Source organism: Suillus subalutaceus, assembly GCF_016647625.1.
Source record: "Suillus subalutaceus strain FC151 chromosome Unknown DFJ58scaffold_93, whole genome shotgun sequence".
NCBI lineage: Eukaryota > Fungi > Basidiomycota > Agaricomycetes > Boletales > Suillaceae > Suillus > Suillus subalutaceus.
Genome location: NW_024540342.1, coordinates 1,098 through 22,733, shown reverse-complemented (window position 1 = coordinate 22,733; position 21,636 = coordinate 1,098). Strand labels below are relative to the sequence as shown.

Here is a 21,636-nt window from a genome sequence, read left to right as displayed (position 1 = left end):
CCATATCCTAGGACCATTCTTCGAAACCGACCTCTTACTATCTCGTTTCAATTCTGTATGGGCCCGCCTGACAAACGTCACAATAAACATAAGCGAATCGGACTCAGCTCTCCACTTGCTCCGGTTGGCTCCCAACCTCTCCTCAGTATACATACTTGTCTTCATATGCTTTGAAACCACGGACTTGGAGCCATTTACACATACCAAACTTCAATCCTTACGCATCAGTTGTGAAACATTTGCAGGTTGTGGATCCACGGGGCGATTATCCAAACTGTTCGATGCTCTTTCGCTTCCCAATTTACGCGAATTTGAAGTTAGCGGTGAACCACCATGGCCTCATGAGAACTTCAAGGCATTACTATCACGGTCAAAGTGTCCCCTGGAGACCCTGATTTTGGGCACCGATGTGGAGACGAGACATAAGCAGCAAGCGGAGTATGTTGCCCTCATTCCTTCTCTCAAAGTTACAACAAGAGATTTGATATTTTGCAAAAGTCTTAGTAGTAGTTTCAATTGACGCTATCATAGTACTACAATCAACACACTCTTCGTGGCTGTGACTAATTTTTGAAGATCTGCGACATAACCTTCTAGATATCTGTGCAGCCAACAACTGATCCAGTGTTACACTTGCGCTAGCACGCATACAACACTGCATTCGGCGGCCCTCATTCATACCCTTGAAGTGGTAAAGGATTGCAGTCGTAGATCCGCATCACTGGCAGATTGAGTCACGGTTACATATTTCGCAAAAGGCTGGGAAGGGTGTATTTCTGCGGCGCTTCCGAGTCACGAAGGACTTGACCTGGTGAAAAAGGCTGCATAGTAAAACCAGACTGATAGGAAATAAGCCGAAAGGACGAACCATTATAAAGGCTGCATATGATGTCATCAGTTCACTGTGCTTGTCATTGACCGTCTTCTCACGAGCCCCGTCTGATCTATTTGGCTATTTGGCGCACGAAGCTACTAGTGACGTATGGACAAAAGGCACAGTGGATACCGGACCATATCCGATCTCCACTAGTACTGTTGTTGGTCACGGTGAGCTAGATTTTGCTTGGTGAGCTAATAAAAAAAATAACGAACAGAGTGCAATGGTCCCCACGTGTAACCTTTTGGTCTGAAGGATTTTGTAAACGAGTTGTGCTCAATGCATGACGTCGTTTATCGATCGCGATGCGGACTCGTCGCGATTGTCGATAAGGTTCGATAACTTGACTCTTCAGTTGCACCAAATGGATATTGCAAACAACCTTGGGCGGTCGTGCGCGACGCGCGTGAGGGTTTGGTTACAAGGCATGCCATGCGAAGAATCATATCATTCACGACAATGCCATCACGCACACTTGCTAATGCCCATGTCTCTGTCTTTTCATTGTGAATGCCATGAGTCGTTCGAAGGAACCGAGAAAGGTCCGAATGATAACAGGGTATCATGATCTTACCTAAACCTGTTTAACTAAGAATAGCTACAAGGGTCCAGGGATCCCTTCGGCGTAGTTGACGCTGGCCTACATTCGGCCTCCAGATAAATCCATCGTGGCAAAGGAGAGTCTTCCCTAACTCCAATCAGGATCCAGCATGGCTAGTTCCCTTGACGCTGCAACAGGTATCACCATCGATTTCAGCAAGTCAAAAAAGAATGTGGAGTCTGCTGAAATACGGATCAGCCTCAAGTTGCCTATCCCAATCAAATGCGGGGCAGGAAAGGCTTTGCGACAGACGTTTTCTCCACCCATGTAGGGACTCGACCCAAACGAATATACTCGCCTGATGTGCTATTGTGTTTTATTGTAGAAAGCTTTCACTTGGGGATACATTTTCCTTGCATGTACGGTACAAGACGTGGCATGGAACTGGGCATGAAGACATTATTTTCGAACCGGAAGACATGTTTCACGAATGCAGTGCAAGAGGAAGACAAGGTGAACCAAAACAATCGCGCTCTTGCTTTGATTGCTCATGGATTCAACCTCACATGCACAGAATACCACAAGGTTCATAAAAAGATCACGATCATCGTCGAACTTTCGGGGAATCCAACAACCGAAGTAAAGTTCCGTGTCTCGTATCGGAACACATCTAAGTCGTATGTTAGCAGATCGAGCAGTTCGTCTCTTCTGATGAATCCCTGGAGCTCTGGCCTACCACCGATGAAATCTTTCGGAAGTGTCCTCAGTGAGTCCAGATCACCGTGAAAGTGACATCCTTTAGGCTGACGCCAAGGGCTTTCCAAGATTCCGAATTCTGGTGATAGGAAAGGTATTAGGCTTTCGCTGATTTCAGGCCAGTGTTGATATGGTACTTCCAATAGACTGGCGTTGGCAAGTCTTCGCTGATCAACCACGCATTTGGAGTGCAAAACGCGGTGGGTTGGACCCAACACTTCAACGAGCACAGCTACTCATAATATCAGTAGACCACTTCGCACAATATGCCAGGCGAGGTCAGCATCGACCATGAATTCATCTCACCACAGAACAACAAGTTTGTTCTCCACGACAGCAAAGGTTTTGAACCAGGAGAAAAAGACAACCTCAAAATAGTCCGAGATTTCATTAACCGTCGGAGAGCAAAGCCTGATTTGAAAGATCAGCTGCACGCTGTTTGGTGGGACCTCCGTCTTGATGCGTTTGTATGGCAGACTGATGACGTACAAGGCTTTGCTTTGAGATACCCCGTGCAGGCGGGCGTTTGCTAGAGACTGGCGTGGAGCAATTTCTCACATCGAAGCGAGAAGGAGAGCTAGGAGACAGTACGTTAATGGACTGCTACTGCTATGCACAGGTCATAGCTAACGGAAGTCAAAGTTCCCATTGTTACCGTCTTCACTAAATACGACACCCTCCTCGACCGCGTGGAGCGAACCCTGGACAAGTCCTCTATCAAGAGTTTGAGCCAGGCGGCCATCCAGGACATCATCAAGAAAAACGCAGAAGACAAGCTACAGGAAGTCTGTGTCACACCCCTAGAGAAGTTCGCAAAATCGGCTATCCCGCATGTTACAGTCTCTAGTGAGTGTCACTGCTGTGATTGTCATTTGCGTTCTCAATAAAACTTTGAGCGCAGCAAATGGAAACCACGAGGAGACGCTAGCCCGTTTGATCCAAAAGACTGAAGAACTCGTCCGTAACCATGTTGGGACTGACGCCTCGGTGATGACGTCCGTCGCTCAACGAGTGGATCCTGGACTCAAAATAAAGGCATCAATAGAGTGAGCCTCGCTTGTTTCATTCTTCTTATCTTGTGATTTACGCAGCGTCAGGGTTGGCAAGAGAAGTCTGTCTCGATTTTGTATTCAAAATTACTGAACGTAATCCGAGCCATCACTTCTGTCTTTCAGAATACTGGAAGGCGCTCGCATCAAGCGTACCATTCAAGAACCGTTCGATGTGGGACTGTCTGCACGTGCTTCACACTGACATCGTCAATGTTTGGAACTTCCAAGATCCTCATGGTGTAATAATAGCTCTCTTCTTTGTTGTTGTCACATGTTCTGACGTGGCTTACACGCAGTACTTGTGCAGCCCAGAGTTCAGGACATTGATGACGAACATGGTCAATGAACTGGACGTTGGACCCCCTGCTGATCCCAACAAGACCCTGTAAGGCAGTCTTTCGTGTGACGGATGAATTTTATCTCATCCAATGTTCGCAGTTCGTTTCGGCTCACTATTGTGGGTACTATCGCGACCATTGTATCTGCCCTGTCTGGACCTGCAGCCCCTATCATAGTGCCGATAGCGGCAAGCGTTGTGATCGCGAGCTGGGTTTACGAGGTGTATGAGCAGACGTACGTCCTGCTACTTATCCTTCATAGAGAGAATGATGACAGGTCTCTTCTCAGCCGCCCGGCGCTCCAGCGCTTCATGAAATACATCATCGACTTGACTCTCGTGTTGCAGACACTGGTTCTTGTGGCGGGAAATCAAGAACTGTCTCGTAAGGCCATCAAGCTTGCGGCCAAGTCCTACCACGAGTCACCAATGAATGGAGAAGTCCATAATCGGATTCAGGAGTATGACAGGCAAATGACCCCGCGGCAACGCGCGAGCCATGATTCATTGGATCAAATCATCGAGCTACTACAATCATATAACATTAGTGCAGAAGAAATGTCGGATCTTCAGCGAAATTTGCCCGCTGTAGATTTATCATCGGATGAACCATGGGGTAGTTAGCACTTGATTCTTTCTTTTGTGTATAATGTTTGTGTCTGACTTCTGGATTACCTACGGGATTGTACATGTACTATGTAATTGGAGTTATGACCGGTCCGTGCTAATGTAGTTTGCCTAGCGTTCTCAGATACTGTAACCCTGAAAATCTTTTGCTTGAAACGACCTGAGAAATCAGTTTATCCTCCCTGGAGACAGCAATGTCATCGATTACTGGTACTACCCCCCACGAGCCTGACTCGGAGAAAACGGTAATCTGTAATGAAGGTGTCATCAAACAGACGCAATTCAGACAACCCTATGAAGGAATAATTATTTCCCACCAGGTCACCATACATATGAGAACATTGAATGTGCCAGCTTGTCCTACCACGCGTACTGTTAGCCATACATCTGAATCCCCCTGATTTCCATAAATTGGATAGAATTGTCCGACGTATGTAGTATACCAATGAGGATGACAGCCCAGCCAACGCGGGGGTAAGTAAAGGGAAATAGTGTCTGTGATTATCGGATGACTCTCGTACCACATCGGACTTGACACATAACATCGCCTCCCTTAAGCAGACCCGATAGACAAAGGAATCTTCACGTGAACTAGATATCACGCGCCTTGAATTTCATTGGCCTTGCCTTGTTTACTGCAAAATGTCCGAAGCAATGGCAAAAGAAGCGTGATTAAGTAGTGAACGCTAACGCTGAACTTGAACGATATGAAGGAATCGTGCAAGGTGGATTTTCGCGCATCACTTTTTTATGGTTAATAAATATGCTTGTCGGGAAGAGGGATAATGGAGACGGACAAACCTTGCATGCTCGATGAAAATGGAACGACCATCTTGCTCATGCGTGATCTTTATTATATGGATCAAGTAGAACATCAAGAGCAAGAGAAGCGTACCATTCAGATGCTGTGGATTGATGGCGTTCTAGCTGATCGCGAGAATCATAAGATACCCTGGACAAACGGTTATGGACATCCGATTCGTACCTTTGCTTCTCTTCTTCAGGAGTCATGACGCGTTAGATGCTTGGTGAGCTAATAATAAAGTTGTGCTCAATGCATGATGCGGACTCGTCGCGATCGTCGATAAGAATAAGTTGCACCAAACGGATGCAAATAACCTTGGGCAAGGAAACTTCAAATCTTTGAGCCCGCACTGGCAGGACGATTGTGCCTTAGCCGAGGGTTTGGTTACAGGACAGGCGTCACCCTAATCGAACTCCAGCCAAGCGATCCTATCCATGTACTCATATCACCTCCCCAGCCCCCTCTTGAACGCAAAGTTCGTAACAGCCCTATCCAAACTTCAGCGCAAGCGACCACGTCACCAGTACCAACCATCCAATTCCACTCACTCTCCCAGGCGCAGCTCTCTCGCATTACCTCTCCAGCCCCCTCGATACACAAACCAATTGTACACCAGCTCCTCTAACAAACAATTCTTTCCGCCCGCATACTCCTCCGCATCTACAACCTCCAATAACGACAACATCCGCCCTCCCCGTCATATACCCGAAGGGTCTCACCACGATTGGCCCGCTTCCGCTTGGAACAAATCCAACTCCATCGCAGCAGCTAGAAAACATGTGACTTATCCAGCTCGTACCGCTCAGCCAGCACCCGTCGCCATCAGCGCGACAACAGGCATCTCCGTGCTTGTCCTCCTCATCAGATGCGTGATCACCCGGGGCCGGGAATATGGATGCTGTGCTTACCTGTTGCTTCAGCTGTAGTAGCATGGTATGCCGAAGGGACAGGAGAGGGAAAAGTTGTGGTGAGGATTGGGAACGTTGTTTTGGATGCGCCAACAGCTACTAGTGTGTCTCCCAGCCATGCACCGTTTTCATCCTTCATGTACTTCCGTTCTCATCGTATAAGGCAGACTTGACTGTCCCTCCATTATGTGTCCGGCTTATGAGGACGGTCGTGATCAACGCCTTCCCTTTCGAGAATTCCAGTGTGGTGCGAGTGCGAATCAATACGCTCACTACCAACAGCTCTTCAATTCCCTGTCTCAGCATGACTGAGGGATCGACGATTTCGTTGATGCCCTGAACTGCCCAGAATCTTGAAACTAAGCTATGGGCGCCACTGTCGTCGGTCGCAGCAAGCTCATAGACACGGGATTCAGTCGTTATACTTCGACACGCCCCCATGCTTATGAGACACGCATGAAACAGTAAGGTCTGACTGGAGACCATAGCATAGGCGACATCCAGCGCTGCAAAATTCTCCATCGACTCGATGCCGACATCCTGTAAGTCAATTTTTCCTTTGTTCCACGATGACGTCGTCAGTCACTCGAGAAGATGCATCTAGACTCAGGTTACAATCCGCGCGATCGTTGAGAACTTGAATGGATTTTGGATTTTGACGGTGGCATGTAGAGCAGTAACCAACGCTGAATGTATAACAGATAATGCATCCATCTTATAAAACTTCATAACCCGGAGCTATGACCACATGCATATTGCACGCTGTCCCTTAAAGAACGCAAGCTAGAGATTTTCAAGGTGTCCGCTGTTCGAGGTCCGACCCATTGAGTTTGAAGGCTATCGTCCGCTTACAGCCAGGTCTTTTCAGAGATTTTATATATCAACCACCAGCTGGAGTCACTGACGTTGTCAGCAACGTTCAATTCCATGTGTCTACATAGTGTAAGGTTAGAATGCCAATAAACGTTCGGTATTTCGGTTTAGAAAAAGTTATGCAAGTTGAGACAAGCTATGGAGCAGAACATACCCAGCCTTGATGCGCTTGAAATAGGATCACGGATACTTGAGAGGTACATCAAGCGCCGTAACTCTCGCCACTAGGGTGACCGACATTCTCCAAATATGTATACGCCATACCAGACTAAGCACCATATTGCACGATCATACAACCATTTCGTACAGTTCCACAACCTGAATCTATCACGACAGACGTTTCAAGCAACTTGCATTCGCAGCCGAGACACCTCAGCTTCCCTCCGGACCAGAACATCATTGATGTTGGGTTGCATTGCCCAACATTAAGGTCTCCCTGAAGGCAAGCGGGTCAGTGGGATTGCTGTCACAACATGGCAGTGAAATATACCCAGGCGATGATTTAAGGTGATTTCAAGAATAGTCTTGATTAACTCCGCCTTCGCCTGTGAGCACAAAGCTTTTTTCTCCTTCCCCTGAGAGCGTTCAAAAGTTTCTTGCTTCTTCTTAGTGCGTTCAAAAGCTTCTTTCTCCTTCTCCTTAGAATGTTCGAAAGCTTCTTTTGCCTTCTCCTTACATCAGGAAAAACCTCCCGGCCAAAATTTTGATAATCTTTGATAAAATCCAAGAATTAGCTCTAATTAGCAGCCTTAGGAGAATTAGGAAGATTATATAGTTTAGAAGGACTTTTTTACCCCCTCCTCAGTGTTGGATAATTATCAAGATTTAGCTGATACTAGACATAATTGTGGTGAATTGCAGAAGCCGTTATTACAAATGTTGGTTCACAGATCACGCGTCCCAGGCAATGTTACAAGAACAAAAGACTAATATTGGATTAAAAGATGTGTTTAAGTAATCGCGAAACAGCTGATGACGAGGGTACGAGGAATTTAGGTACAATCACTAATGAATGCGGAATATACAGTAATGGATCAGAACCTAATCGTCGGCCATGCCATCCAGGTCGAGTAGCGACAGAGCATTTCGATGCTCACTGGCGAGATGATCATTGCCCTTCAGTTTCAAAGCCCTTCGAGTAGCGTCAGTATCCGGCATGTCAAAACGGCACCATCCACACCGGCAAAACTTACTGCCATTCCCACACCAGATTCCACTGGTATCCTCGACAACTATGATGAATTAAATGCGCTCGTCGATGCGTTCACGTACTACATGAATGAGCATGACAAAGCGGCTCGACAGAAACGAGGAGGCGCGTGGTGAAGGCACAATGCCCAGGGTGGAGAGATGCGGAGAGGAGGACAAGATGCCGAAAGGAGGAGAAGACGCAGAGAGGAGGACGAGACACTGACTAGACGCCGAAAGGAGGACGAGACACTGAGAGCAGTGAGCGAGAGAATGAAAGACGAGAAAAAAATAAATAGAAGACTTACTGAGGATAATTTTGGGGCAAGGCTATAAGGTTAACTGTGAGGGTAGGCTGCACCAGGGCAAACACATTAGTACAATACAATGAACAAAATAAAGGACACACCTGGAGGCATGCGAGATGATGTGTGGCATCATGATGGTGGAAGGTTGAGAACGAAGTCGTTGAACTTGTAAGAAAAATTGATGTTTAAACGTGACACGTGAGACCGTGTGAAAAATGACGTGGTCAATTGTTGTTCAAGCAAAAGTCGTTTGCCACTGTTCAAACGTGCATGCTCGCCGTTGCCCGCCATTCGCAGCTTGTGAGTGTGTCAATCCTCGTTCGAGCTCGGGCCATGTTGATCCAAGTCGTTGCCCGCCATTTACAGGAAGTGAGTGTGTGATCCCACTTCGAGCAAGAGCCATGCCGATCGAAGTCGTTGCCTGCCAGTTGCTGTTTGTGAGTCTGCTGATCTCATTATTGTGTTGCTATTACTGACATACATTGTACCTATATCGAATGGTTCTCGTCGTTTCTGTTGGCTCCCGATCGACACCACGGCCTTTACAAGGTCTCGCATTCCTTGCTTGGTGGCGCAAAAGTGGCAAGCATTGTGCCATTGTCGAAGATCGTGCGGAGTGCCCATCTTCTACCGAATTTCGGTGCCGTCGTCCTGCGAGAGTGGTCGAGTGATACAGTTCTAGATGACTGTAACACTTTTGGTTGAACTCGTATCTAGATAGATACACTTACTGTATTTTTCAAATAAGTCTCGATAATTCCATTGTACATTATCGTCTTTTAGCCGTTTTATTCCTAAAACTTGAAATTAGATAGAATTATCAGAATAACATCGTTTAGCGCAAATTATTACAATTTTTGCCCAGGAGGCTTTTCCTGATGTAGAGCGTTCAGAAGCTTCTTTGCCTTCTTCTTGAAGCATTGAAACAGTAACTTCGCCCTCCAAGCAGGCAAGGTCCTCACATCTTCTTATATGCGTGGGCAGCAGTAGTCATAGTGTCTTCATATGCGCGGGAAGCAGTAGTCATACCATCTTCATATGCGTGGGTGGCAGTTGTCATAGGTGCTTCATATGCCTGGACGGCACACCTCAGGCATCAGTTCTCGGTGCCTATAAAGGGTCCAAGAGACCCGGTTTCTATGTTATGGGAAAGTGGTCTCTGAGACCCACCCTCCCCCCATCTATTAATAACACTTACTCCTAGCCCACCTCGCTTCCCTCGCGTCCCTCTAGCTCCACCCTCCCAGAACCCCTTCGCGCCTCTAAAATACCTAAAAACCCTCTCACGACACCTCTCGCAGACCTCTAGAAATATGTCCCATACCTCCAGCGCATCCCTCACGTGCTTTCCACAAACTTAGCGTTGGAGCCTTGTTGATACTTCTTCATACTGGTATGTCCTTCTCTTATCTCCACAATGTCGTCCTCCACACCTCATCCCACTCGCAAATCTCAGCTCACATCTTCAGGGCTAGGCCACCACTTTGTGAGCCCGAGGAAAGCTCGAGACAAACGGAAAACACAAACATTGATCAAGATACCGGGTGCGGAGGCGAAGCGTCGCCGACTTCTAGCTGAAATGCAGCAACTTATGAAGCCGCGAGGTGAAAAATCAGACCCACAAGTACTTTCTGCTGACCTTGCTCATGCTGGGGACTGCAATGATACCGCCCAACACATAAACGTTGATGATGCCCACCCACTTCACTCCGAGGACGTCGGAATGTTAGAACCTCCAAGTCTCGACACCCCGGCAATTGACACGCCAGTCAAACAACGGATTTTGCCAGATAAATCAACCAACTCACTGTATTATTCCTGGACGGCACTTGTGCCAACCCTCGTCAACCATTTACTTCGCTATTTCGGATGAACCCAGGGCAAAACTCTAGAGATCATCCGCCCAGTCATATCTGCATGTGAGACAACATCGTGCTCACCCAAACAGACCACATTGGTTTGTTTATTCTTCGATCGTAAGCCTATCATTATGCAACAAAGACTCGGAGGTGTGCGTTGACATTTGTGTAGGATTTGAATCTATAGATGTACTAAGTTGCGCGTGCTCCAGTCTCCCGCAGGTTCTGGTCCACCATGGTCTATTCCCAACCGCTCCATCACAGCCTCGGATGGCTGTGTCTGTGGATCTACTTTCATTCTATCGCACATTGTTTGAGCGTTCATGTGATGCAATTAATGCTCTCGCATCAGCATTAAAGACTCATTATTCTCGACGGGGATTTCAGATGACAGACGCACAAGTAAGTTTCAATTGTGTATTTAAATTACTACTAACATGCTTTGGAAGGGCGGACTTATCCAGGACCCGTTTCGCAGAGGTCTCGGCTATGCTGTCCAGTGGTTTGACATACTGCAAGTCCAAGTCGAACAACAACTCGAGACCCTTCTCCAACAAAGCCGGGACCGCATCATGACCTTGCAAGCAACATCTGACGTCCCTGAAATTCATTCTCCTACCCTACATCCAGGTCGATGCGCGCCCCTTCTGGTTCAAAGATGCCCTGCTTGTTTCGGGGGCATACTTTATGGTAGATCCCCAGACGATGGAGGCGATATTCATGTTGCAACGGATGGGAATTTCCATCACCGCCACTGACGCGCAGCTGGCGATTGTCCACCTTCTATGACCCTACATACTTTATCCCAAAAACCTTCGTTGATGGTATCGGCCGCCGGATAGACGCCCTACATAAGCATCCTCCAAGAACTTATGCTTCCCTCATCCCTGACGAGGTTGTGGACCAATGTGAAACTTCTTATGAGGCTGCTGACGGCAAGAAGCAGAAGACCGCGATGGATAACTTCGATGACACAGGTATTATGGCATTAATTTGTCGCCATGATATCCCGTTGTTTTTCGCTAACATCGATTCTCCTGGAGAACAACAGAAATACTCTGTAGCCCTCCTCCAACACTTGTTTTCATTACTCCCGCACCAGGCAACAGTGTTGCTTTATATGACGTTGGATGTGTTCTGGCGCGATCCCTCGCAAAAGTATGCTATCACTAACATTTAGATTGCTCGCTCACACCTCTCCAGTATGATATCCTTCCTGAAAGTATCACCACACGACTTCGTTTTGCGACGACTGCAATGCATGCTTACGGCCATGAGTGGGCATGTCAGCTCATTTATAACCCACGAATGTGCGTTGGGCTTGGCCTGTCCGACGGGGAAGGGACTGAGCGTCTTTGGTCGCGCTTTGTTCGCCTGATTGGTATTGAGAGGACCTCTTCCGTGCGTCCCGCCTCAATTTCGTTATAACCCTATTCACGCGAAACCTTCTTTAGCGTCAACGTCGCCTCTGGCTGATTGATCGGCAAGCCGCAGCCATAGGGTCCGAAATGCGCGCTGATCTCGGTGATTGGATCAAACGTCGCCTTAGACGTGGCATCAACGAACAAGGGTCTGCAGCACAAGATTGTACTAGACCGATGCGAAATCCCTATCGACGAGTTACGGTCTCAGTGGTCCCACCAACGGCATTCACAGTTATCCATACGTGCTCGTGAGTTCATTTTATTATAGTGCATTAGTATTGATAAATGGTCCTCCAAGACGCTCCATCTCGCCTCAAGAAAGAGCTGGACACCGTGTTGGCCCTCCAGGCAGATCTCGATGCATCGGACAGAGCACTACAGACTACCAGAGTAATGCTAGAAAAAGAATCAGCCTCTGACGATACATTCGAAGCTCTGCTGAGCCTGGAGAGGGGACATAGTCGGCTAATGGACAAAGTTGAGGCTCTTTACTCATCTCTAAATGTTCATGATCGGTTCCCTGAACTTCAAGGGGTCAATCTTGATTTTGTTCGTACCCTTTTAATGGCGTGGGACCTCAAAATTAATGTTCGCAAACGTGCCGTTGCAAGCTTCTTCGAGTGGGACAAACTTGACCGCGCTGTTGGAGGCGCCCAACAAGCTCTAGGTGAGTTCGAACCCCATTGTTAACTACAGTGGTATACTTTGTTAATTACCTACAGGCACTAAGCTCCATCAGCATACGCGCAAAGCTATAGCAAAGCGCCAACCTGCCCTCATGACCGCTATTCGAAAATTCAAACTCCTACTGTGAACGGTTAGCTTCCCTTTACGAACCGAGTTGGGGGATTCCCCTGCCTTCCCCTCTTCCAACGAAACTTACGGAACTACGCAACGACCCCAAATTAATGGAAGATGTATGGATTACACCATCGGTAGGAGAAGTTCCCCGATGGTTGGAGGACTCACGCATCAGGGACGGTATACGTGCACTCCTCAAACGGGATCGATGTGAAGAAGAACATATCCGCCTCAGCATTGAGGCTGATAATCTTTGTCGTTTCTTTGGTGATGAGCTGGCAGCGCTCGAACTCGCTCTTTGGTTGCCAGAAAGGGAGTGGATTCTATTCTTCTAGCAACTTTTTGCTGATGTGTAATCTAACTTAGATGAACCGTTTGCTGTCCCATTACAGCAACAGCATGCTAATTTTGTCCGACTTCAATCTCGATGGTCCAATTCCTTAGCTTCTCCGGCATGCTTCACTAGCCTAGTCAACAATGCACTGGAGGTAGCTACCACCCTCTCGGGAACCTCGCGCAGCACGACACTTCTTGCCATCAATGCTGGCATACCTGCAGCGCCAGATCTCGAGGGTGGGGATGAATTTTCCATTGCTGATCCTGACCATCCTCCTCCCATTGATTCTGAACAAACAGTGCTTGCTGACGTTCTGGAGGGTCAGATAGGCACGGTTAGAGTGGGATGATGATGATGATGATGACTCAACTGATCATATGCGCGAAGCTACTGCCGTCATTCATTGGGAACTTCCTGAGGTGGGTTTGACATTTACTGTCAGGAATATGGCACTGATGTATCATACTAGAATCTTCTTGCAGATGATTTTAATGTTCCATTGCGTTGAGCGCGGCATTCTCATATCAGGCAAAATTGTCTCCCGAGTACAACCTAGCTCGGATGGAATCCCGTATCAGATATTTGACCCTAGGGACATCGGTTTCCTTAGTTCTCCTACAGCACGCCTGAATGATGTATGCATCAACAGTTGTGCCATACTTCTCTGGCACTCTCAACTCAGGACATCGGGTGCACAATGCGCCATCCTCTCAACCCACGATCTTCCCCGTATTCGTTACAAATGCGCCAGACAATGTCATTTGGCGCAATACATCATGGGTTCGTTATTGGGAAAAGGATATATGGGTACTTCCTATTCATCGTCCGTCGGGCATTGGGCACTGGGTGCTATGTGTCATCCGGCTGTCCACAAAAGAACTTCATCTTTTGATAGCCTAGGTGACAGGCAGCCTGGCAAAAGGACGTCGAAGTGGGTTCAATTTAAATCATGCGTTTGCGTTTGACTGATCGGATCTTAATGAAAGGATATAATGAGATTAATTGTTCGGTTCCTTGCTATTGCGCGCCAACACGAATATCGTGTTAATATTGACCTTGAAGGCTGGGTTGCTCGACCTTTGAACGTCAGTTTCATCCTCCATTTTTCACAACTTTGCCGACCACTTCGTGTTGTTTTAGGTCCAACAGTCTCAGAACAATGATTTCGAACTGTGGTGTATGTGTTTTGGCGACGATTTTTGCTATTGTACGCGGCAAACATATTACAGGAGTACGAGAGCAGGGACATGGACGATCTACGATACTATCTGCGGACTATGGTTCTTGCATTACCAGTTTACAGGCATGATTCGAAGTAGAGTAGTACAATAACAGGTATTATGGACTAAGACCAATATGGATTTCTGCCCAGTAACTAGCAAATCAACCCTCCCTCTGGTAAGTTAAGATCCTCCGCGCGACCCCATTGGCGGTAGCACTCAGCCATAAGCTTTGTGGTCTTCCACATACCTGTAGGTTGTTAGCGATATGAGCATTCAGGTCATCCCCAGACTTCAAGCAACCTCTTCTGTGCGTCTCGAAGCTCCTCCAAAACTTCAGACACCCCCTCCTGCATCATACACAGCTTGACGATGAGCGCGAGATTCCCTGTCCACACGCAAATTATGTCCGTGCATCACAGTCAAAGAGATTCCGTGTAAAAACGCTGTTCTTCGGGTGAGTCGGGTGGAGGCAGAGAATTGTAAGGCGGGGCTTTATCCCACTGGGAGAGATCCGAAACATCGATCAAGTCAGAACCATGGAGCGATTGGTGAAAGAGAAATGATTGGGAAGAGGAGGATTGGCAAACTGTGAGATTGAAGACGGGTAGAGGGTTGTGCAGGGCCCTAGGAGTTGTATGAGGTCCGCGTCGACCATGACGTTTGGCGTAGGCACGAGCATTCTGAGCCTGTCGAATGATCTTGCCTCTGCCAAACATATCAACACGTTGCAATAACAAGTCACTGAATGATACCTACCGTTTTGACTGTAAATATGATTCCGTATGTTGACGGCAGCTGCTAGTTTTTCTTCCAATGTGAGGTACTTAGCTCGGCGGCCCATGGTGAGGTTAGTGATTGGACAAATAGTCAAAGTCAACAAAGTTGATATGAACATCTCGCTGCTGTACCACCTAGTTACCTGTTGAAATGTGATATGGCCATCCACAATGAAGTTCTTGTCAAAATCTTGGTATGAGCATGATGGGGCGTGTTGCTAGCGTCGACGAGGCTAGTCCAGACAGCGTGATAAGTGGTCAATGCCTGTACATATGTCTTTCAAGTTCAGCACTATTGGTATCTTCAATCTCATTGGCTCACAATTGTCCTCATGTTTATGAAGGATCTTAGCACGGTTCAAACGTTCAATCTTCTTTTATACCTCCATGTCTTAAACGACACCGCTCACAATGTACGTATCAAAATCCAAACAAGTGAGCAATGGCAAAAAGAAGATTCTAGCACTACATAACCCCAAGTGTGACATCTCTCAGCCCCACTTTACTTCAAAGGGACGCCAGAAGCTCATCCACCTCTGCCTCGGCTTCATCTTCCCCACAAGCAGTCCCATCAGAACTCTGCGAACCTGCCCAATGCAGGTTATCTCGGAATGAGCTCCTGGATGCTACCTACCAGTGACAGGTCTCGTCCTGGATTGAAACTCGACCTCCTGAGGGTGGGGGGAGTGGGACCTCAACGAAAATCGTGAGTTTCTGCCAGTGACGCATTGCGTGAGCCACTACAGAGGTGTGCACCAGATAGCGGCCCACGAGCAGGCCGGCACCATGCAAGAGATGATGCAGGATTTCGTCCACAAGACAATGGCCCCGGAGCTGGACATTGTGCAGAAGGTGGCTGCTCAGGAGATTAGAGCTGTGTTGACTTGAGGCGAGGAAGACCCAGCCAATCACATCGACCATTCGCATACCAGCGCCACCCATGGGTGTGGTCGGAATGAGGTGCAGGTGCTTCCTCGATGATGACACGGCTGCGGGAGGCCACAAGATTTGCGAGGGCACCTTGTTTGGTGATGGTCTTGATGGTGAGCAGGTTGTTCTTGAGGGCATCCGCAAAGACTCGATGCTCACGAAGCGAGAGGTCGTGGTACGCAACTATCGCAGATAAGATCATGCATGGCCTTCGATGATTAATCACAGATGCAGCATGCATGAGGCTGTTTGCGGGAGTAATTAAGTGAGGGCGCTGGGCGCTCGCCGCTGGCCAAATTTTTCACGCGGTCTGACCAAAAAGGAAAATTTGCTCGTCTGATTGCGTTGGTGGGATGACGGCTATTTGTAAGTAAGTTTCGTTCAACCACCGCACTCTCACCTACATCTTACCATTGTTTCCGCATCAGTTGGCAGTACGTTGGGTGGCTGTGAGTCTGTGACTCCATTAGTACGTTTCAAACTCAGTACTAGTTTTATTTTCAATCTGATTGAGTCTCGTTAACACCATTAGTGATTTGTACGGAACCCTCCTTGGAGCCTCGCCGCAAGAGGCACGATATTGTGAGTGTAGCTCTCTGACCCTCCACAGAGCCTTTGTAAAATCAATTCGTATCTCATATGTAGCCTCTCTATCAATGCTCATCTATCTCTTTTAGTCTTAATGAACCGATGGTCCTTCCACCAAGCAACGCTGTGGTTATGCGTCTTAAGTATGAGCCCTTGGGGTACGTTTTCTTTCGCCTCCAGTATTCCCCTCAATTTTATTTAGCATCTTGTACAATTCGCCCAAAAAACAGATCTCCTCAACGTTACCCTCGTTGAACGTCCCTCTGTTCTGGTAAGCAACATTCTTTCGTGTTACTACTTGGAATGATGCCTATGCGCATGCTGCCCTCAATTTTAGTATTTTACGCGATCCGCTCAACAGACAGACCACCTCGACGTTACCCCTCGTTGAACATACCCCCGATCTGGTAAGCGACACCCTCTTGTGTCAGTATGATGTCTATACTTACGATGCGCTGGAGATCAGGTTTCACAAACTTCTCACTCCGATATATTCTCGCCATCGCCTGTTGTATATAGGTACGCATGCCCACGTACCAAATATTGCTCTGTCATTGACATCTTAACTGCAGACATGACGCAACAAAGCCAGAAATGCCTTCTGGTGTCGACCAACAGCCATCTCCTGGTCCAAGCTACATGGGCTCATCCCCTGCATCCTTCGACTATGTTGAGGAACAGTTTGGCGGAGGTCGTCGATATGAAGCACCGCCTGCCGAGTTGACTCCCTCACGCTGAGGACCAGACTCAAGGCCACAGTGCGGGACGTCGGTATTGTCAAGGACGCCTCTGCCCGACGCCAGGCCTATCAAAATACCTCTAACGACGTTCAGCTTTCCATTGGTCCATTCCACCACGTGGTGCAGGACGGTGCTTCAACTTCAACAAGCGATACGTCATCGCTTACGCTGAACGTGGCTTACAGTCGGCACAACTCACCCTTTCCTCCACTACAAGGTCCTGCACAACTGCAGGATTTGTTTTACGGCCCTATGGACCAGCAGTCTCCTTGGATGCAGCAAAACCCATCTGGTGATTTCGGAATGATGCAGCCTGATACTTTCACGGCTGGATTACTCGGAGATCAAGCTCTAGGCATGGCTGGAGCGGGCGACAAGTCGCTGTGGCCTGCACCGTCTGTGACCAACGTGCAAGACTGTAAAACTACCAATGCGCAGAACACAACCCAACCTTGCACCTCTGCCTTCACACACGCTTTTCATTTTCCCGCCAGTTCATCTGGTCAGCCTCTCATGTCTCGCGGATGTTCGCTGGATCCAGCAGGCCAACCCGTCTTCGGGATTGATGCAGAACTCACCATTCACCCTGCATCCTGCACCATATGTACCGCCTCAAGATCATGCCCATCCTATTCCAGCCACAAACATCATCCCGCCAACACCACTCAAGGATGGTGGCGGTAAGACTCCTGGTGCCTCTGCTTCCACTGATAATGCACTCCTTGCCTCGACAAGAGATCCTAGTCCAAAGTTGGACCTAGGTCACTATTCCTCCGGCCACCACCTACCGCGTTCGGTTCCCTGAAGAGAGTGAGCCGAGAATGCACCAGGAGGATCAAGCGGTAACTGGCCGCAGGTCAGCAGATATGAACGCAGCACTCGACACTGGGTTTGTGGGCATTGAGCGTCACTTTCTTGAGCTTGCAGCGTCCACCGCCCTCCCCATGACTCAACTAATCAATTTATACCTGAAGTCTCGAGGACGCAGTGTGAACGGCACTAATTACTGGAATCTGTACGCCAATTACTTCAAGGACCACTTGCAGGAGGAGCTCGGCCGCTGTGAAAAAGAGAAATCAGAAGGCAGTGGGACACCTAGTAAGTTCATAGAAACTACGGCATGATGCTGCATGCTTATATTCTTCATAGGTGCAACATTGCGAAGAAAATGCTACGAGAAATTCAAGGACACCTTTCCCGACACCTATCAAGACATCCTATCGAAGCATGAGGAAGTAGCTCTCCTGAGCTCGTCTCCCCAAACTATTGCCCGCGCGGACAAGCATTCCAAAACACTATCGGAGTGTGACGAGCATCGTGCGTAATCTCTGCCGAAGTGACAACATTGTCTAACATATGTTATAGCTCGAGTCCGGCTCCGCTAGATTTGGATTTGAAGCAGCCGTTGTATTATGTGGTAAAGTGGTTAATGAAGACGGTTCGCTTGGTTCATTCTTACAAACACACCTGGTGCTGGTGGGGTAAGCTCATTTTCACCTTCAACGTCAACATGTACTCAGTAACTCGTAGTTCTGGGAAATGCGATGCCGTGCCAGCGATGACATGATCATCGGTCATTTAAGGCCCACGTGTAGTAAGTACATTTATGTTCATGCTACATGATGCTTACATAGCCCTAACCAGTAACACCACATCGCTATCTGCAGTTGATGATGCCTTTCCAGAAACCGGGGACGATAGCCATCAAAAACAGACACCGACCGTTACCCACGACATAGACCAGGCTTCTGATGTTGTGGAGGGAGGACGGGAGGATAACTTGAAATTCGTGAAGCAGGAAAATCACCAGGCAAGCTGGTATGTGCGACCATTGCCACTCATCTTCATTTAGACTGATATATCCTGCATCGCACCAGCCAAAATTTGGCTGCAAAATACACGGCGGAAAGATTTTCCCTTGGAAGCTCATGCCAGCCGCACTCGTGGAAGCCAATCTCAGCATCCAAGGATATCCTGCACACAAGTGCCTATTTCCCGGTGAAGCTCACAGTAAACATGCATTAAACAAAGGCATTGGGGCGCTGATGTATAAGGAGATCGCTGCGCTTGTCGATTCGTTGAAGGCAGGCACTATGCGCATCATCAAATTTCCCGACGACGATCGAGGTACGTATCATATTATGGGTAACAATGTCATACTTACACGATATATAGCGGCTGCAATAGCTTCAGAGAAGCCCATAATCGAGGGCGAGGCACCTCCTTCTGAATGGCCCCATCATGGCGCGCGACGGTTGTTCCTTGACGGCCATACTGATCACAATGGTCTTCGTCGCCTCAAGCCCAGCACAGCAACTACGAAGGTCAAGAAGGGTGTTAAAGCACCCAAGCACCCTATACCACCCTCCGAAGATGAACCCTCTGATGATGAATCATTGGAGGGTGTAAGTGTCAATGATGCAGTTGGAACTTCTGCGCTCGAGCCCCTACCTCAAGTGAACGTGCGAAAGCCTAACTACAAAATGCGAGTCGAAGTTGTACCTCCACCCTCACGCCCTTTCAAGGTTGTTCGACTTCCTTTACCACTGCCGCGTCCTTCCAAAGCCGTTCCCATGCCATCTGGAACTCCGAGTGAGGTTATCGAAGTTACGTCTACCGAAGAGAATCCTGTGGGAGAGCCCGACTCTGAGTATGAAGAAGCAGGACGTGGAAAGAAGAGGAAGCTCAAGTCCGCGAATACATCGCGTGCGTCAAAGAAGATTGCCCCGTCGATTGAAAAGACTAACGCTTCAAAAGTGGGGAAGAAAGTTGGGCGAGGTAAGAATAATGTGCAATCCAAGGCACCTCCCGCCTCCCTTGCCAACCTCAACTACTTTCCCTGCGAAAGGCGGTCCACTATCCCCATTAACAGTGGGATCGTCGACCGATGGACCTCCATCACCAGAACATAGTGAGTACCATGTGCATCCGCCTTAACTGTTTGCTGAAAGCTTGATAGTTAATGCTGGTAAAGCAATGCGCCTTCGAGACGGACCTTCTGATGAGTCTAAAAAGGGTACATTTCATTCTTAACTTCATTGATTCAAGTGATTTAATTTACATGCTCTAGACATGTTAAACCACGCCCAGTCACCAAGGGCTCTCGGGTGGTGATGAATCGTGGCCTGCGTATGGTGTACGGGAACTCGGACTCTGAGTCTGACGTCGACAACAGCGTGAAGGCTAATTCTGCAACCACAACGGGCGTCATCCCCGAAGCCACTGGTTCAGCTAACATCCAGTCTGATCCTTTGGAGGAGAAGTCTGCACAGACGAAGGATGAAGTAGTAGGAGATAAGGAAGAACTACCCCCAAACCGCCCATTGAATGCAGCGGCCCCCAATATTCCCGACCAGCAGCCTCTTCGTGACTCCAACCACCCTCGTCCCCTCACTCCTCACAAGACTCAGGACGAGCGTCCACATGATAACCTCCCCATGATGCCCCTCGTGACAGCCCACTGCGCAACGCTCTCCATGACCCTCCACGCGACCTTGTCCGTGACCCTCGAGATGATCATGACCCTCCACGCGCTCCACGCGACCTTGTCCGTGACCCTCGAGATGATCACGACCCTCCACGCGACCTTGTCCGTGACCCTCGAGATGATCATGAGCCTCTCCGTGACCCTCGAGATGGTCGTGAGCCTCCCCGTCACCCTCGAGATGGTCGTGAACCTCATGAAGATGCTCGAAGTGCTGTTCGCGACCCTACACGCAACCATCATGAGGCCGTACGTGACCCTCGTGATGGCCTTCGCAATCCTTGGATGTTGATCCTCGTTATCCTTACACCCGAGGGGTACTCCCATGAACCTGCGCGTGGCCTCGACCGTGGCACTCTTCACCCCCGTGACGCATTCTACCATCGCAATCCCCGCTATGGTCCACCTCAAGATCCTTATGGATCTGGCGATATTCGTATGGAAAGTGACTTGAATACTCGAGACAGCTCACCTGTGTCCGATTTTCATGGTAACTATGGTCCTAGTGAGCGCGAACGTGCCTACCCGACCCGGTACGGTCCTGGGGGTGACTTAGGCTATACTCATGAAGGTGGATACAGGTCCCGGCACAATGACCTCGATGAGCGTGGGCAATCACTATCTCCCTATCATAGTCGTCGAGTTGGTGGAGGGAGTTACCGCGAGGAAGGATACCCTCAAGGCCCCGGTAGGAGATTTCAGGATTCGAGATGGGATGAAGGTGCTCATTTGGACTATGATGCTATACCACGAGCATTCCGTCGCGATCTGCCCAATCCCCCAAGGCCTCCTCCCGCTACTTAATGTCCTCCTTGCTCCTCAAGCGTTTTGTGAGTTTGTCGTTGATTTTCTCTTTTCACCTCATGTGCCGCTCATGCCTACATTCGCTGCTCAAGTGTTTTTGGACGTTTTTAGTTGATCTGCTCTTTTCGCATCATGTGTCGCTCGTGCCTGCATTCGTCGTCTGTTTAGTCTCATTGGCCCTGTCTCGTACCCGCGTGTTATACCCTACCCCACCTACATTGATATCTTTGTAACTCGTTTTTGTCAATATCAGTATAGCGGCTCCTCCAAGCCTGCTGTTGCCTCCGAGATCATTAATATGCTTGCCCGGATCTGATGTTTCCGTTAATCAGAACATCACAACAAGTAGATTAAAACATGAAGAAAGTACGAGATAATTGAAATAACATATGACTTGA

General features: G+C 48.4%; 6 protein-coding genes across 6 annotated transcripts; 5 read left to right on the top strand and 1 right to left on the bottom strand.

Moving 5' to 3' along the window:
- The first annotated feature begins 1,403 nt into the window (after positions 1 to 1,403).
- On the top strand, positions 1,404 to 4,350 carry DFJ58DRAFT_502622 (uncharacterized protein). The gene is made up of 14 exons (XM_041380714.1): positions 1,404 to 1,931; positions 1,993 to 2,057; positions 2,108 to 2,184; positions 2,244 to 2,268; positions 2,321 to 2,374; positions 2,426 to 2,616; positions 2,667 to 2,761; positions 2,817 to 3,020; positions 3,076 to 3,220; positions 3,272 to 3,285; positions 3,350 to 3,465; positions 3,523 to 3,611; positions 3,665 to 3,799; positions 3,854 to 4,350. The coding sequence occupies exons 1-14, from the start codon at positions 1,898 to 1,900 to the stop codon at positions 4,185 to 4,187; spliced, it is 1,578 nt and encodes a 525-aa protein (XP_041241191.1). The 5' UTR covers positions 1,404 to 1,897; the 3' UTR covers positions 4,188 to 4,350.
- A 940-nt stretch (positions 4,351 to 5,290) lies between these two features.
- DFJ58DRAFT_915492 (uncharacterized protein) lies at positions 5,291 to 6,617 on the bottom strand (the record flags this gene model as incomplete). Its single annotated transcript, XM_041395441.1, has 5 exons — positions 5,291 to 5,458; positions 5,544 to 5,655; positions 5,904 to 5,915; positions 6,047 to 6,443; positions 6,519 to 6,617. The coding sequence occupies 5 exons, from the start codon at positions 6,615 to 6,617 to the stop codon at positions 5,380 to 5,382; spliced, it is 699 nt and encodes a 232-aa protein (XP_041241190.1). The 3' UTR covers positions 5,291 to 5,379.
- A 2,144-nt stretch (positions 6,618 to 8,761) lies between these two features.
- DFJ58DRAFT_664135 (uncharacterized protein) lies at positions 8,762 to 8,977 on the top strand (the record flags this gene model as incomplete). The annotated part of the gene is made up of 1 exon (XM_041382410.1): positions 8,762 to 8,977. A coding segment is annotated over one exon (216 nt), but the record flags the coding sequence as incomplete, so codon positions are not given.
- A 7,335-nt stretch (positions 8,978 to 16,312) lies between these two features.
- DFJ58DRAFT_730694 (uncharacterized protein) lies at positions 16,313 to 17,755 on the top strand (the record flags this gene model as incomplete). The annotated part of the gene is made up of 7 exons (XM_041385933.1): positions 16,313 to 16,368; positions 16,413 to 16,481; positions 16,548 to 16,617; positions 16,677 to 16,729; positions 16,783 to 16,890; positions 16,956 to 17,333; positions 17,389 to 17,755. The coding sequence occupies 7 exons, from the start codon at positions 16,313 to 16,315 to the stop codon at positions 17,753 to 17,755; spliced, it is 1,101 nt and encodes a 366-aa protein (XP_041241188.1).
- Positions 17,756 to 17,816: 61 nt separating this feature from the next.
- Positions 17,817 to 18,335, top strand: DFJ58DRAFT_730693 (uncharacterized protein; the record flags this gene model as incomplete). Its single annotated transcript, XM_041385932.1, has 3 exons — positions 17,817 to 18,048; positions 18,100 to 18,267; positions 18,316 to 18,335. The coding sequence occupies 3 exons, from the start codon at positions 17,817 to 17,819 to the stop codon at positions 18,333 to 18,335; spliced, it is 420 nt and encodes a 139-aa protein (XP_041241187.1).
- A 221-nt stretch (positions 18,336 to 18,556) lies between these two features.
- Positions 18,557 to 21,238, top strand: DFJ58DRAFT_730692 (uncharacterized protein; the record flags this gene model as incomplete). The annotated part of the gene is made up of 7 exons (XM_041385931.1): positions 18,557 to 18,772; positions 18,828 to 19,077; positions 19,126 to 19,728; positions 19,799 to 19,861; positions 19,910 to 19,966; positions 20,041 to 20,687; positions 20,750 to 21,238. The coding sequence occupies 7 exons, from the start codon at positions 18,557 to 18,559 to the stop codon at positions 21,236 to 21,238; spliced, it is 2,325 nt and encodes a 774-aa protein (XP_041241186.1).
- Between the last annotated feature and the right edge of the window lie 398 nt (positions 21,239 to 21,636).